This window comes from Notechis scutatus, chromosome 2, assembly GCF_049901735.1.
Source record: "Notechis scutatus isolate UNSWTSFEM ecotype Mainland chromosome 2, rNotScu1.2, whole genome shotgun sequence".
Taxonomy (NCBI): domain Eukaryota; kingdom Metazoa; phylum Chordata; class Lepidosauria; order Squamata; family Elapidae; genus Notechis; species Notechis scutatus.
The window spans coordinates 258,484,456-258,499,831 of NC_142010.1; the positions used below are offsets into that span (position 1 = coordinate 258,484,456).

The 15,376-nt window shown below is 43.3% G+C and overlaps 1 protein-coding gene across 2 annotated transcripts in view; it reads right to left on the reverse strand.

The window, feature by feature from the left end:
* The window catches only part of KATNAL2 (katanin catalytic subunit A1 like 2), a 47,251-nt gene extending 38,197 nt beyond the window's left edge, over nt 1-9,054 (reverse strand). The window contains exon 1 of one of the 2 annotated variants that reach the window (XM_087958682.1): nt 8,648-9,054. In XM_087958682.1, the coding sequence (XP_087814808.1) occupies nt 8,648-8,698 (51 nt within the window). In that variant the 5' untranslated portion in view covers nt 8,699-9,054. The remainder of the gene's footprint in view (nt 1-8,647) is intronic. The other variant, XM_026687700.2, reaches the window with a different exon arrangement.
* Nucleotides 9,055-15,376: the final 6,322 nt, after the last annotated feature.

Here is a 15,376-nt window from a genome sequence, read left to right on the forward strand (position 1 = left end):
TGTAAAAGGGGTCGGTCACGTGACTGAGTTTTATCATAGTTTTTCATGGCAGTCATTAAGCGAACATGCAATCCTTAAGCAAGCCAATGATTTACTATGGGCACATGCTAAAAACCGGAAACGCCAGTTTTCAGCGAAACATCATAGAACGTGGTCACATGATTGCAGGGGGTTGCAAATAGTCACACACGTGGCAGTGTTGCTCAGTGCCTGGAGTTTGGTCACGTGACCGCAGAGGGTGCCCATTGGAACTTCGGTTCTGGGTTGTGTCTCCTTTTCAGGTTGGTTGCAATTTTGAACCGTTGTTAAGTGACCGGTTGAAACTCAAGGACTACCTATATGGCACACGCTATCCAAACCATGTTAACAAATGAGTACACTGCATGTTATCCTTAGTGAAGCGTGCAAACCAGCATCTGCATTTGGACGAGGAAAGCACGCATCTTTCTCCTTCTGTCCTGGCCACTTTTTACAGAGGCATGATCGAGGGCATTTTAACAAACTGCGTCCATGTTTGGTTTGGTGGCAGCAGTGCCTCCAATAGAAAGTCCCTACAGAGAGTGGGGAGGACAGCGGAGATTACAGGAAGCTCGCTTCCTGTTATTCAGGATGCTGCTTATAAGCGCTACGTGCTTAGAGCTCGAAGCATTGTTAGAGACCCCACATACCCACTTCATGGTCTGTTTCTGTTGCTCCCCTCTGGGAGGAGGGTTTCGAAGTATTTCTAGCAGGACTTCCAGATTCTGTAACAGCTTTGTTCCCTATGCAATCTGTCCGGTAAACTCGCAAAGTTTGTTTTTCTCGCCATGTACATGTATACATCCGAACTAGACCGTGTTGTTTCTCTGTGTCATATAATATATATGTGGGTATATGCAGAATGGTTATCTTTTGAGAGCTGAATGCAACCAACTTTTATTTTAATGTACACTGATTAGTAGTGCACATTTAAAGTGATAATAAAGTTTTTATTCTATATTATGGAATACTAGCAGGAGTCAAGGAACTGATTGATTGGAAAGTGAATACCACAACTGCGAGATTATTTCCAATATCACTTGTTCAGCAGTGAGGTTCACGCCGGAAGAAGTTTAGCAGACTATATGAGAAGGGCTTGCTGGGGCATTTCTGTTCCTTCTGTTTTAATTGGCTTCCCTCTTGGTTCTACTACGTCCATCAGCTTTTCCCCCCCCTAAATTTCAGTCCCCGATACTCTATAAAGTATTGTTCATATTCTCAGATGAAACAAGCCACATTACAAACGCGCATCTGCATTTGAGAGTGAAGTGTGCAATCAACAAACATCCATGTGGATTTTTACATTCTACATAATTTGTCCCAACCACAAGATTAATTCTTTATAAAATAAACAACAACCAGAATTAATATGAGCCTTTGAGCTGCTAAAAATAAATGGTTACTATAGAAGCCGTAGAACTTGTACGTGCATAAAAGAACCGAAACCCTTAAAGAACAAAACCTTAGTTAAAATTCAGTTTAGGTTTATACTGATTTACTCTTGCTCCTTTAATTGCTGTGCAGAATGCCACCATCTTTACAGCTACTGGTATTTCAATAGAGGTTTAAGTGTTTAAAGTTTAATAAGCTCCCAGTCCTAGAATGAAAAAAATGGGTGTAATTAAAATTTCAATTACTGTAAGGGATTTTTGGTCCATACGATTAATAAAAGCTTAAGGCACTTAAACAGGAACTGGTTTTAAATGCTAAAAGCGTTTCCCTAATTAGCTTTAATGCTTACAGAGCACACATTATTCATTTCTTAAAATGCCACACATTGTTTCCCTTTGCAGCTGCCAGTCGATGAATTAGGGTGCAATCAAGATTTAGCCATACAATCAGATAATTTCTTCCAGCCTTTTTTTTTTTCTTTCCCCTTTCTTAAATGGTGCGGAGATTGTTCCTCCAATTTTAATAGTCCGGGCCTGGTTTGTTCAGCGTTTATCATGGACATTCTGGTGCCTCTTTTCCATCTTCAAGAAGGCACACGAGCGCTATTAAAAAATCGATTCCTGAATTGAAATGAAAATAAAGTGGGTTCAATGCATGTGTGTCAAACCCTTCAGAAAAATGTTATGACAGTATTCTATAAAAGCCGCCTTCTCTAGCAGGGACTGATAACAGAATAACAGAGTGGGAAGGGACCTCAGAGGTCTTCTAGTCCAACCACTGCTCAAGCAGGAAACGCTAAGCCATTTCAGACAAATGGGTGTTGTCATGCCCCTGTTAGAATCTGACTCCGAGGGAGAGGGAGTGTGGCTCCGGAGGTTGTGGAGGAAACTGGGGAAGGGCACAGGCCGGCTGGGCAGTCAGAGGAAGACCCAGGCCCATCCCCTCTTCATCCTAGGGCACGCAGGGAGGAGCGGATAAGGGAGAAACGTGGACGGCGTGGTCTACGGGGGAGGAAAGGGCCCTGATCCCCTTCATGGGCTGCAGCTGGGAGGACTGTTTAAAAGGACAAACTGCACATGGCCAAGTGCTGGAAGCAAAGCATGGAATAATTATAGTCTGTCAGTTCTTCACTGAGTTCTGGCATCCTTCCCAGTGTGTGTATTTCAATATCTGGGGACATCTTCAAGCCCTTATACTGCCTTGTCTTATTAAGTGCTTCAGTGTGGTTTGTGTTGTTTTTTTTCTGTTTATAATTCATATGTATTTTGAGTTTGAATGGAATTTCTTCCTTTTGTAACTGTTTGTGGGGGAGTTTTTTTTCTCCAGTCAATGATAATTGGACCTTGGAGGCCAAGTTGAAGGAATTAAAGGGACTTCACCTATTTTTGTGATTTTGTTGCTTTTGTATCCCACCCTGGGTCATCACAGGTTTTCAATGTCCGCATAAAGATGACAGCTCCCATCATTCCCTAGCTAGCCAGTTGGCTAGGATGGAGGCTGATGGGATATGTAATTGGCACATCTGAGGGGCATCGAGTTAGGAAAGGAAGACAGCCAGTTAAGTAGATACAGCTGTTCTGACCCAAACCCTTTTCCAATAAAACAAACAATAACCAAAGGTAACAGAAACCTTTGAATGAGTCTTAGGAATCCCCGGTTAAAAGGCTGCTGCAAACTAATTAACTTTGATAAGCACGAGCCTCGCCAAAACTGTGTGAGACTGCCAAGAATCACAGATAAGAAATATTTCACAACACAAGAGTCTTCAAATACCAACTAAGATACTGTAACGTCCACGAGGCTGAGTTTCAAAACGTCTTTGCTTCCTGCAAACAACGTTCGCTTCACAGCTGGCTTTTATCTTCTTGAAGGAGGGGCCATTACCTTGCAGCCTTACTCCCAAGTTGCCCGTGCTGCTGCAGCTATTATTTCCTACGAGCAGCCCTGCGCGCACGTGCACCTGGCACAGGCTCCTCAGGAACCTCCTCATTGCTGCTGCCAGCCCCTCAATCTCTGAAGGCAGCAATCCAGTCCCTAATGGTCCTTGCCCCTCATCTGAGTCCTCACTCTCCTCAGCCATCCACACCTGCTGCCGGCTAACCACAATAACAGCGCAGGGGAGAAGTATCAAGTACTACGAAGAACCTGCTTAGTACTTTTTGGGGAAGCTAGGTTAGAACATATACTTTGGAATGTTTCTGCAACGTAGGATGAACTATGCAATCTTCTTGATTGCACTACAGAATGAAAAATTGAGTCAGGAAGTTTTACAATGAGAGATAAAGAGAAGAACCTGAAAGGGGAAGAAGATAAAGAGAAAAAGATGTCATTGTTCCTAGAGTTTGCTCCATTCAGAAATCAGGCTTTGCATTACAGTTTCTTTTCCTACATCTTTGCAGATGACATGACTCAATGAAGGCAATTTTAAAATACACGAAAAACAACATACGCCAGAGATAAGACTCCCACTCTGCAGCCTTCAATGTCTATAAAAATATTTCTTTGCTTTTGTTCAGAGTCCCTCTTTCTTGTAAAGCAAACACCCAATGATCATTGCAACAATTGCTCTTCTCAACATTGTGCTCCTTACTTCAGCAAAAAAAAAAAAAAATCCACTACAGTACCCCCAAAAGTGGGCTTGAATGTGCATCAGTTACACCAAGCTAAATAAATTCAACCTGCAAAACTGCACTATGCTGTACTTGATGATTTTAATTTATTCCTCCATTACTGAGTTGTCCAGCCTTTTGCAAACACCTACCAATTGTACAGCATTTGGACTACAATATCCAAAATCCTTAAGCAATATGGGCAAAGGGCAGGCAAGTGGAATATTTTGGGAGCTGCTCTTGTAGAAAGTTAGCACCCACCCCTCTCCTAGAAGAATGAAACATTTTGAGAAATATTAAAAAGGCAGAACTTTATATTTCCGTGGATGAGAAATGGAGAAACCATGCTCTTGGAAAGCAGCCCCCCACCCCTTAATAGCCCTCAGCAGATGCCAGCACTTAAGAGATAAAGAAATAGGTAGCTGCATTCATAAGCAAATACCCTCACCCAAGATCCAAACCAGGACAAAGCCATTAAGCCACAATAAAGAATTTCCCAACACCCTTTCAGAACACAAGCCCCTTCATTGCATCACCCTCACAATCTTCAACCAAACTTAGCTCAAACACCTAGGATTTGTATTTTGCCTATAGAGCCAGCTCTGACCCCTACATAACCCCTACATGGCTCCAAGGGAGTCTGACAACAACCACTAGAATACATGTTCTTACACAGGAACAGGAAGCTCAAGTGCAAAGCACAGAGAAGGTATAACCCCACCCCCTCTCTCAACTACATGTGGTCAGCTACCCAGAATCACACATGCTTGGTTGTTCTGCTTCGTCAATAAATGGACCCTCTTTCCCATCATCCTCCATTTTGTTTCCAGTGCCTTCTTCCCGGCTTGGAACTGAACCAGATGGATATTTCTTCCCACACTCTAATAATGAAGCTTCGGGTTGCCAGGTTGCAGAAGGCTGCAGTCTACTCCAGAGGAAAAAGCAGGAATTAAGGGCGCACAGGTCTCGTTTATTTCATTGTGTTAATAATGTACAGTTCAAGATACAATCTTTGCAAAGTGACTTAGTACACGGTAATAAATCAGCAGCATTTAACACTAGAGCAAAACCTTTCTCAACTGCTGCTAGATACTGAGATGTGTTCAGGTTGCTGAGAAACACACAAACAAAGCTAGCAGTTAAAAGACCCCCTTGAAAATTGAAAATTTTGAAGCAGACTCTGAGCCAGCAGAGACTCTCATCTTGAGCTAAACCATGATTTATTTATGCCAGATGGTGCGTTCAATAAACCAGAACAACTGAATACCTCAACTTGAGTTCATTTAGTGACTGTTCAAAGTTACGGCACTGAAAAAAGTGATTTATGACCATTTTTCACACTTGTGACCATGCCCATGGTCACATGACTGACTTTCAGATGGTTGACAAACTGGTTCACATTTATGATGGTTGCAGTGTCCCGGGGTCATGCAATCCCCTTTTGTGACAAAGGGGGAAGCCAAATTAACTTAACAACGGCCTTACTAATTGAACCACTGCAGGGATTCACTTAACGAATGTGGCAAGAAAGGTCGTAAAATGGGGCAAAGCTCACTTAAGAAAAATTCTCACTTAGCAAGATAAATGTTGGGCTCCATTGTGGTCGTAAGTCAAGAATTACCTGTATGCATCGCACGACACTGCAAAAACCACAGTACCATTTTTTTTTTTGAAGTGGAGAATCCCAAGGAATCAATTGACTTATAAAGTAGTTACAGGTAGTCCTTAAGCTACAACCATAATGGAAGCCCGCCCATCGAGGTAAAAAATGATGATGGTGGCAAAATGGGTCGGTCATCTGACCAGCCCAATTTAACAAGCTTACTTTTTTTTTTTTGCAGGAGGTGATAGGGGAATCCACGGTCAATAGGCAGGCACCAAGGCTGTGGAGCGAACCAATGGCTTGCTATGGGCATGGTTTTGCCAAAAACTCGAAGTCAATGTTGGGTTTCCAAGCAAAACTGGCATAAAGCACCATCATGAGACTCGGGGTACAAGAAATGATTTAAAATGCAGCTTGGCTGCCAAATAGCTGAAGTGCTAGTCATGTGACTGTGCCCCAACCATTGGAGTTCCAAATCGGAGTCATAATAGCAGTAGCATTTAGACTTAAATACCACTTCACAGTGCTTTACAGCCCCTTCCTTCCTTCCCTCTTTCCTTCCCAAGCAATAGGACTTAGATTTAAATACCGGCTCACGGTACCTTACAGTTCACTCCTTCCTCCCTCCCTTTCCTAAGCAATAGGACTTAGACTTAAATAACGCGTCAGTGCTTTACAGCCCCTTCCTTCCTTCCTTCCTTCCTTCCTTCCTTCCTTCCTTCCTTCCTTCCTTCCTTCCTTCCTTCCTTCCTAATAGTAGACTTATATACCGCCTCACAGTGCATTACAGCCCCTTTCTTCCTTCCTTCCCTTCCTTCCTAATAGTATTTAGACTTATATACCGCCTCACAGTGCTTTACAGCCCCTTCTTTCCTTCCCAAGCAATAGGACTTAGATTTAAATACCGCTTCACAGTGCATTACAGCTCCTTCCTTCCTTCCTTCCTTCCTTCCTTCCTTCCTTCCTTCCTTCCTTCCTTCCTTCCTTCCGTAATAGGACTTAGACTTATATACCACTTAATAGTACTTTACAGCTCCCTCTAAGCGGTTTAGAGTCAGCCTATTGCCCCCAACAATCTGGTCCTCAATTCACCCGACCTCAGAAGGACAGAATAAAAAATAAAATAATAAAAAACTATATAAATTATAATAAAAATATTTTAGCAAAAGTAATCTCTCTCACAGATGGCGAGGCAGTCCCTGCCTAGAGGTCTGGAGGTTTCCCCTGGTCTTCCCAAAATGCTTTTTTCAGGAGGCAACTGGACTTTCTGGTTTTTCTTTGAAGACGTTTCGCTTCTCATCCAAGGAGCTTCTTCAGCTCTAACTGGATGGTGGGGAATGGAAGGATTTATACTCCTTGCAGACAGCTGGTCATTTGCATTCCTTTTTATCGAGTCATTGAGGCCACTTGGAGGTTTATCTGTGTCCTCAGGGTCACCTGAGCTGTGCTCCTGGTTCCTGTAGTCTGCAATTTTTTTCTCTGGAAATCCATTCCTCCTCTCACACCATTCCAAGGCTGTTCATCCCAAATTGTATAGTTAAACGTCTGCAGAGATTCTCAGTCATCCATCCAGGTCCCAAAGGTGCTTTTTCAGGAGGCAACGAGTCTTTTGTTTTTTCTTTCCCCACTATCCTGTCAGAGCTGAAGAAGCTTCTTGAATGAGAAGCAAACCGTCTTCAAAGAAAAACCAGAAAGTCCAGCTGCCTCTTGAAAAAAAACCACCTTTGGGACAACCATAACCTGGATGACTGAGAATTTTGACAGACTTTCCCCTGGCCTGAAATTAAGGGAATGGGAAAGCAGGGCATCTGGAAGGCATCCCTGAGATTACAGATTAACAGAGTTGGAAGGGATCTTGTAGGTCATCTAGTCCCTCCCCCCAAAGCAGGAGACCTTACACCATTTCTGACAGATGGCAGTCCAGTCTCTTCTTGAAAGTCTCCAGTGATGAAGCTCCCACAACTTCTGAAGGCAACTTCTGTTCCATTGGTTGATTGTTTTGTCAGAAAATTTCTCCTTATTTCCAGGCTAAATCTCTCCTTGCTCAGTTTCCATCCATTATTCCTTGTCTGGCCTTCGGGTGCCTTGGAAAATAGCTTGACTCCCTTCTCTCTGTGGCAGCCCCTCAAATATTGGAGCACTTCTATTATGTTTCCCCTGGTCCTTCTCTTCTCTAGACTAGCCAGGCCCAGTTCCTGCAACCATTGTTCGTATGTTTTAGTCTCCAGTCCCCTCATCATCCTGGTTGCTCTTCTCGGCACTTTAGAGTCTCAACATCTTTTTTATAGTGTGAAGACCAAAACTGGATGCAGGACTCTTAGGTGTGGTCTTACTAAGGCTTTATAGAGTGGTATTAGTATCTCCCTTGATCTCGATTGTATCCCTCTGTTAATGCAATTTAGGATTGTGTTGGCTTTTTTACTGCACACTGCAGGCTCCTATTTAGCTGGTTGTCCACTAAGACTCCAAGATCCCTCTCACAGTTACTAATATTAAGCCTGGCTTCTTCCAGTTTGTATGTGTTCAGGTGTGTCAAGATCCAGATGGATCTTGAGCCTATCATCTAGGGCAGTGTTGGCTATTCCTGTCAGCTTCTGCTAACCCTTCTGCTTTCCACCCCGTTCCAAACGTTGCTCTTTAATGGGAGCTCGAAGAAAGGAAAGGCAGAGAGGCCCACCTTCCACTGAACAGCAATCAGCTCCTCAAACAGCTTAAGGCAGAGGTCCCCAAACTTTTAAGACTTGTGCACTTCAACTCCCAGAATTCTCCAGCCGGATATGCTGACTGGAGAATTCTGGGAGTTGAAGTCCACAATTGTTAAAGTTGCCAAGTTTGGAGACCTCTGGCCTTAAGGTCGAGATTAAACTGCAAACATCTTTTTTTTTTTTTGTCAATGGCGCTAAAACGCATGCGCAGCGCGGGCGCGACTCTTCCCAGCGCGGGCGCGCGCCACGAGCCCCGCCCCTTCGCCTCACGGTTACCATAGTTACTGGGGGAAACAGGAACGGATTCTCGTTTCACTCACTTCTTCTCTGGCCTGGTGCGTCGTTCTCAGCGACTGATACGTCAGCTCCATTTCAAGAGTGAGACTGAAGGGAGGGGGGGAAAAAAAACCCGACTCCGCGTTCCTATTTCGTTAAGGGCTTTTTAAATCTCCATCGCTCCCTCAGCGGCGGGCGCTTTTCATCCGGAGAAAAGAAGGCGGACCAATCAATGTCCCCCAGTAGCCAATACTGACAGGCGAGGGGTGGGATTAAAAGCGAGCCGGCGAGCCCAAGGAAAAGCCGCCAATCGATTCGAGAATTAGAGAGTAAAGCAGCGGAAGGCGGGGGTTCTTTGAACGGTGGCCAATCACGACGGGGCGGGAGAAATTTAACCAATGATGGCAAACGGTCGCCGACTCGCCTGTCGCCTCTGGACTGTATTTCCTTCTGCCAATGGATCCGATGCTGGTGACGTAATTAGGGATGGCCTTGGTTGAGTGGGGCGGAGTCCTCGCAGGAGCGTATTTGATTGACAGCAGCCGTAGGTACGGTTCACATGATGGGATGCGGTTTGCTAGTTTGGGTCCTGGCATGCTTTGTGAAGGCTTACTGGGCCAGGATTTTAGGCAGGTAACAGGTTATATCCCTGGCGTAACATTGAACTGACCTAAAATTTGCTCACACGGGACATATCCATGATTTACTGGGCCAAGCAATTTTAGAGGGAGGAGGGCAAGATGATTAAAGGGGACTGGAGGCTAAAACATAGGCTGAATGGTTGCAGGGCTTGGTTAGTCTAGTGAAGAGAAGGACCAGGGGAGACAGGATAGCAGTCTTCCAATATTTGAGGGGCTGCCACAGAGGGGAAAAAGGGTCAAGCTATTTTCCAAAGCCCCCCACCCCCGAAGGCCAGACAGGGAACAATGGATGGAAACTGACTAAGGAGAGGTGGTGGTATTGGAAGAATTATCCTTCTGGGTTCAGTTCCAAGTGGGGAAAAAGGAAACATGGAGGCTGTTTGGAAAGATGGTTTAATGGTGGGCAAGACCTCATGGCTTGGAACTCCAAAGTGAAAGGTACAATCACATGCTTCAAGATGTTGGGGGAATGAAGAGACGGTGCCAAGATGCTGAGAGACCCTTAGTTATATACCCTCTGTTTCCTGTTCCTGTCTAAGAAATGTATCCCATTGGCTGTCAGACTCCCGGGGTGGGGGTCTTAGCTAACTTTGTAGGCTTTGTCTGGACCACATGGCTTCACCTGAGTGCTGGCTGATGCAATCTTCCCAGGCCAAGTGGTGAGATGGGTAGAGGGCTTTGTTATGTAGAATACTCTGGCCCAGGCCTTCATGGCCCCCCCATTAACAAAGGTGGGGGTGAGTTTCTGCTTCTGAGTTTCTACTTCTTTTTTTAGGGGAAATATTCTGCCTTTTTAGTACATCCTAAAATATTTCATTTTCTTAGGAGAGTTGGAGTGGGTTTGAACTCCCAATAGTGTGTTGTGTGAAACCTAGAACTAAGGAGAAATTTCTTGACAGAACAATCAGTGGAACGATTTGCCTTCAGGAGTTGTGGGTGCTTCATTGGTGGAGGTGTTTAAGAAGAGACTGCACAACCATTTGTCTGAAATGTTATAGGGTTTCTTATTTATTTTTATTTAGTTTAGTTTGTCAAGCACGTATGAGAAAAAAGTGTAAGTAAGAACATGACATATAACAAGTATAAACAGGTATAAGTATATAATAGAGTACAAATAAATGAGAACAATAGGACAGGGACAGTAGGCACACTGGTGTGCTTATGCACGCCCCCTCTTAGGAATGGAGTGAGGTCTACGGTAGGCAGTTTAAGGTTAAAGTTTTGGGGGTTTGAGGTTTTTTGCTTGAGCAAAAAAGGTCCCTTCCAATGCTATTATTCTATTAAATATCTAAAATGAGAATAATGTTACCTGCTGTGGAGTCAGGATAAAGAGAGCTGATTGCAACTGCTTGAATGGCAGCAGTGCATAGGCAAGTGTTACATAGAGGTAGCCTTCTACCTATGACTACAATTGAGCCCAAACTTTCTGTTGTTAAGTGAGACATTTGTAACATGCGTTTTGCTCCATATTAGGACCTTTCTTGCCACAGTTGTTAAGTGAATCACCACAGTTTGTTAAATTAGTGAAAGTTGTTAAGTGAATCTGGCCTCCCCATTGAATTTGCTTGTCAGGTCACAAAAGGTGATCACATGACCCCGGGATATTGCAAGCATTATAAATATGAACCAGTTGCCAAACATCTGAATTTGGATCACATGACCATGGGGATGCTGCAACTAATATATGTGTGAAAAATGGACATAAGTAACTTTTTTCAGTGTCGTAACTTTGAACATCACTAAATGCAGAGTTATACCCAAAAGTATAGTATTTGTCAATGGCCACTGTCAGTAGAATTATTCTTGACTGTATCTTTTAAGTCAGTGATCCCCAACCTTTTGACGCCTTGCGGTCCCGGTACCGGCATCAGCTGGCGCCGTGCCCAGACCGACATCAGCTGGCTGCGCCGCCATCTTTTTTGATGAAAAAGTGCTTCCGCACTCACGGAGCATACGTTTTCATCAAGGAGGGCTGCCATGGCGCCCGGTGAAGCTTTTCCGGCAGAAAGCGGCTTCTCTACCTGGAAAGCTCACTGTGGCGCTGGCGCCGCCATCTTTTGATGAAAACGTGCTCAGCCCGTGAGCTTTCTACCCGGAAAGCTCATCGAAGCATAGCGCCGCCATCTTTTTTGATGAAAACGTGCTTCCGGTGAGAGCTTTCTACCCGAAAAGCTCACGGAAGCACTTTTCATGAAAAAAAAGATGGCGGCGCCAGCAAGCCGCTGCTTATGACGGGTAGGGAGTTGTTCCGCTGGGATCACGTGCACGGGGTCCGCGGACCGTGGTTGGGGACCCCACTGTTTTAAGTGATCATTTAGGCCAGATGAAGAAAAGGGTGGGTTGCTGGTTTGTCACAAGTATAAACATCCATGCCTTTAAGTTGAATAGATATGTAGAGTAATTTCAAAACAGCATCAGCAGTTGGCAGACCATGCCAGCACTGGGAATCTTAAGCTGAGCAGGGTCTTTTGAATAGGGGACCTCCAGTGGATATCAGTTTGTAGGCTAGAATGAGAAGCCTAACCACATCCTGGCAGAATGCAGAGTCTCTTGGTGCTGAGCTAACCTTGCCAGAAACACCTTCCCTATGAAATATCACCAATGCAGACTGACTATATCATTGCAGATCATGGGAATAGCTGCAGGAACAATACACTAGTTCCCAAATGTGAAAATTGAGTTAGTCAAGAAAACTTTATTCAATGGCTTTTGCCACGGTGTGTTTACACACTAGGCCAAGGGTAGGGAAACTTGGCTCTTTTATCACTTATGGACTTCAATTCCCAGAATTCCTGAGTGATCCATAAAAGGCTCCCCATCCCTGGCCTACTGGTTTTTCAGTTTGGGGGAAATCAATTTTTTGACTTGAGTGGGAGTGTTTAATATACAAATGTAGGCTGTCCTGCATTTCTGGGAGTTGAACTCCATAAGTGATAAAAGAGCCAAGTTTTCCTACCTCTGCACTAGGCTAAGCTGTTATTTAATTACAATTCACTGAAAAATTAACTTGATTCAATCACACATGCTTATCATAAACTCCTGTTTAATGGCTAATTTCATCCAGCCTCAAACAAATAAAGCATATTTGGATTGAGCATGTTGTTTGAATGCTGCTGATCTAAACTACTCCTAAAGGAACAAGCAGGGAGTTTATATTGGCTCATAGGGAGGCTACATTCATACATTATACTGAGAAACAGAGGATGAGGTTGGTCACACTGCTATCCTTAACACCCCAATAAATGCTGCCAAAAGGAAAAAAAAGCCATTAACAACATGGTAGTCAAAGTATACTACATCCTTACCCACATCATTTATTTCATGTTTTCTTCTAACAGTTATTTGAAAGCACATGATATATTAAGCCATACAATAAATTTGCCAAGTAGTCTGAATTCATTCAGCACACTAGGTTAAGATGTGATTGGCAAATTTATGGTCCAGGATGTTTCTTATAACATGCAAGAAAAACTAACTTTGGCTTAACGCTTCATGTTGATTATGGACAAAACTTTTGAAAGAATCAGCATGCCTGCAAGAACTCTGGAGCCATATACTTACAAATTAAATTTTAGTCCATTAGGTTATACAAAAGCAGCCCAAGAAGTTACATTTCAGTGTGTGCTATACAAATCCTGAAAATGGGCTTAGCTGAAATTGCTTCAGTTAACTATGGGTAAGAATCTTACCTAATAAAATTACCATTTTAAAAAACTTTGGTTTTACCTTACCAGCTAAACCTGACTTAATAAAGTATAATTGCTGTTCAGATAACAGGCTATGCCCAGATATATTTGTTGTGGCTTAATTGGATGGCCTGTTCATACATGCTAAAATAGTTGTTGGCTTCCTAACATGATTCCCTACAGTCATTTTAGTTCAAGCTACTGTGATATGTGAATCTAGCCAATGTGGCATTATTCATTATGTATTGCAGCCCCAGGCAACAGTATATATTAAACCACAAGTGCATTATACAAACTCAGCAAAAAGTAAATATGGTTTAAATAGAGAAAATACAGCACCAATCAAGATTAATGTGTCTTAATAAAGCTGGTGGTAGAACTGTTGACTATACTTAAGCAGTTGATTTTAGCTAGGAGTTTTGTGGCTTCATACCTCTAATTTGAATAACTGCCTGTGTAACATACTATGAAAACTTCCCCAGGTGTTGTAATAGGGTTTCTTTAATTCCAATATAAATTACTAGCTTTTTTAAAATCAGACTGTAAGAGTTGGAAGAAATCAGGGAGATCATTAAGTCCACCCACATGTCCAGTGCAAAAAAACCCCTATTACCTCAGGGGTGTCAAACTCACATCGGCATGGTGTTGTCATGAGACATATCACAACTTTCCCCCCTTTGCTAAACTGGACATGGCCAGCACATGATGCACCTGGCCTGTAGTTTGACAGCCCTGTACTACACGGTCTCTGAAGGGTGGCCATTCAGCCTGTTGAAACTTCCCAGCAAAGAAGAGTATATCACCTTCCAAGGCAATCTGTTCCATTGTTGAACAGCTCTCATTAGCTTTTATTTTTCACGATGTCCGACCAAAATTTACGTGCTCATAATATGAAGGGTTTTGTTGTTGTATTTTCTAAGAGTGCAGAGAAGAGCAACGAAGGTAAGTGGGGGACTGGAGGCTAAAACATATGATGAACATGAACTATGTCTAGTCTAATGAAGAGAAGGACTGGGGGGGGGGTGACATGATAGCAATCTTCCAGTATCTAAGGGGCTGCCAAAGAAGAGGAAATCAACCTATTCTGTAAAGCAGGGGTCCCCAAACACCGGTCCCTGGACCGGTACCGGTCCGTGGATCATTTTTTACCAGGCTGCAAAGCTTGGCCGCCGCCATCTTGTTTTGATGGCGCTTGCGGGTTTTCGGTTGCTTCCGGGTTTTCGGTTGGAAAGTGCTTCCGGATTTTCAGTTGGAAAGCGGCGTTTGGGTGCTCGCACCCTAGTTTCGTCGAAGAGGGGGGGGGAAGCTTCGAATGAAGAGCCGTCCCGATGGCGGTGGAGTCTCGTGTTACTCAGGTACCAGTCCGTGGAAGAATAAATAATGGTGAAACCGGTCCCTGGTTCAAAAAAAGGTTGGGGGCCACTGCTGTAAAGCACCTGAAGGCAGGACAAGAAACAATGGATGGAAACTTATCAAGGAGAGATCCAACCTAGAAATAAAAAGTAATTTCCTGAAAGTGACAACAATCATTGGACGGCTTGCCTTCAGATGTTGCGGATGCTCCATTATTGGAGGGTTGTTGTTGTTTTTTTAAAAAAAGGCTTGGACAGCTATTTGTCTGAAATGGCATAAGGTCTTTTGAGTGAGCAGGGAGCTGGACTAGAAGACCTCCAAGGTCCCTTTTAACTCTGTTATTCTGGGACAATCTGATAACTGCTTGGTCTTCTATGAAGTCTGCTAAAGTTTACCATCCTTTGCTTCCTTCTCTTATCATCTTGGTATCAATCCTCTGGATTGTCAATGCCATCCCTAAACGGTGTTAACCAGAACTGGATATAATCATTTAGGTGAGATCTGACCAATGCAAGGTAGAGAAGAATTATAATTTTTCTTAATTATCACACTATTCTTCTGGTTATGCAGCAGTTGGAAGACCCCTGCTTATTTTGCAGCTGGACCATTGTTCACCAACAAATATATTGTCAAGTACAGAAACTACAATAAAGTTAAATGGTACACCATTTAACACTATCCAACTTGACATGGAACCAATGACACACTTGTTGAATATGACTGACTATTAACATAAGCCAGCTCACATGCTGTCAACTTTACTAGAGATTTCATGGGACAATTAGTCAAATACTTTGCTAAATTCAAGCTAAACTACAGAATTCCTGGGGTCACTTATCAAAAAAGGAAATTGTTCTGGTTTGGCTTAACTTATTCTTGACAAGTCCATGCTGGCTCCTGCTAGAAACGCTCAAAAACCAACTGCTGAATGTTACACAATTATGATCAATAATGATGCCCGTCTAACTAGCCTGAATTTACCCAGCTCCTTCTTTATTCTTTTTGAAGTCAGGAACACTTACCTTCCTCCAATCTTCTGGGGCTAAACCCATTCATAAATTCTCAAAGGTCAGAGGAGAGTTCTGAAATAACA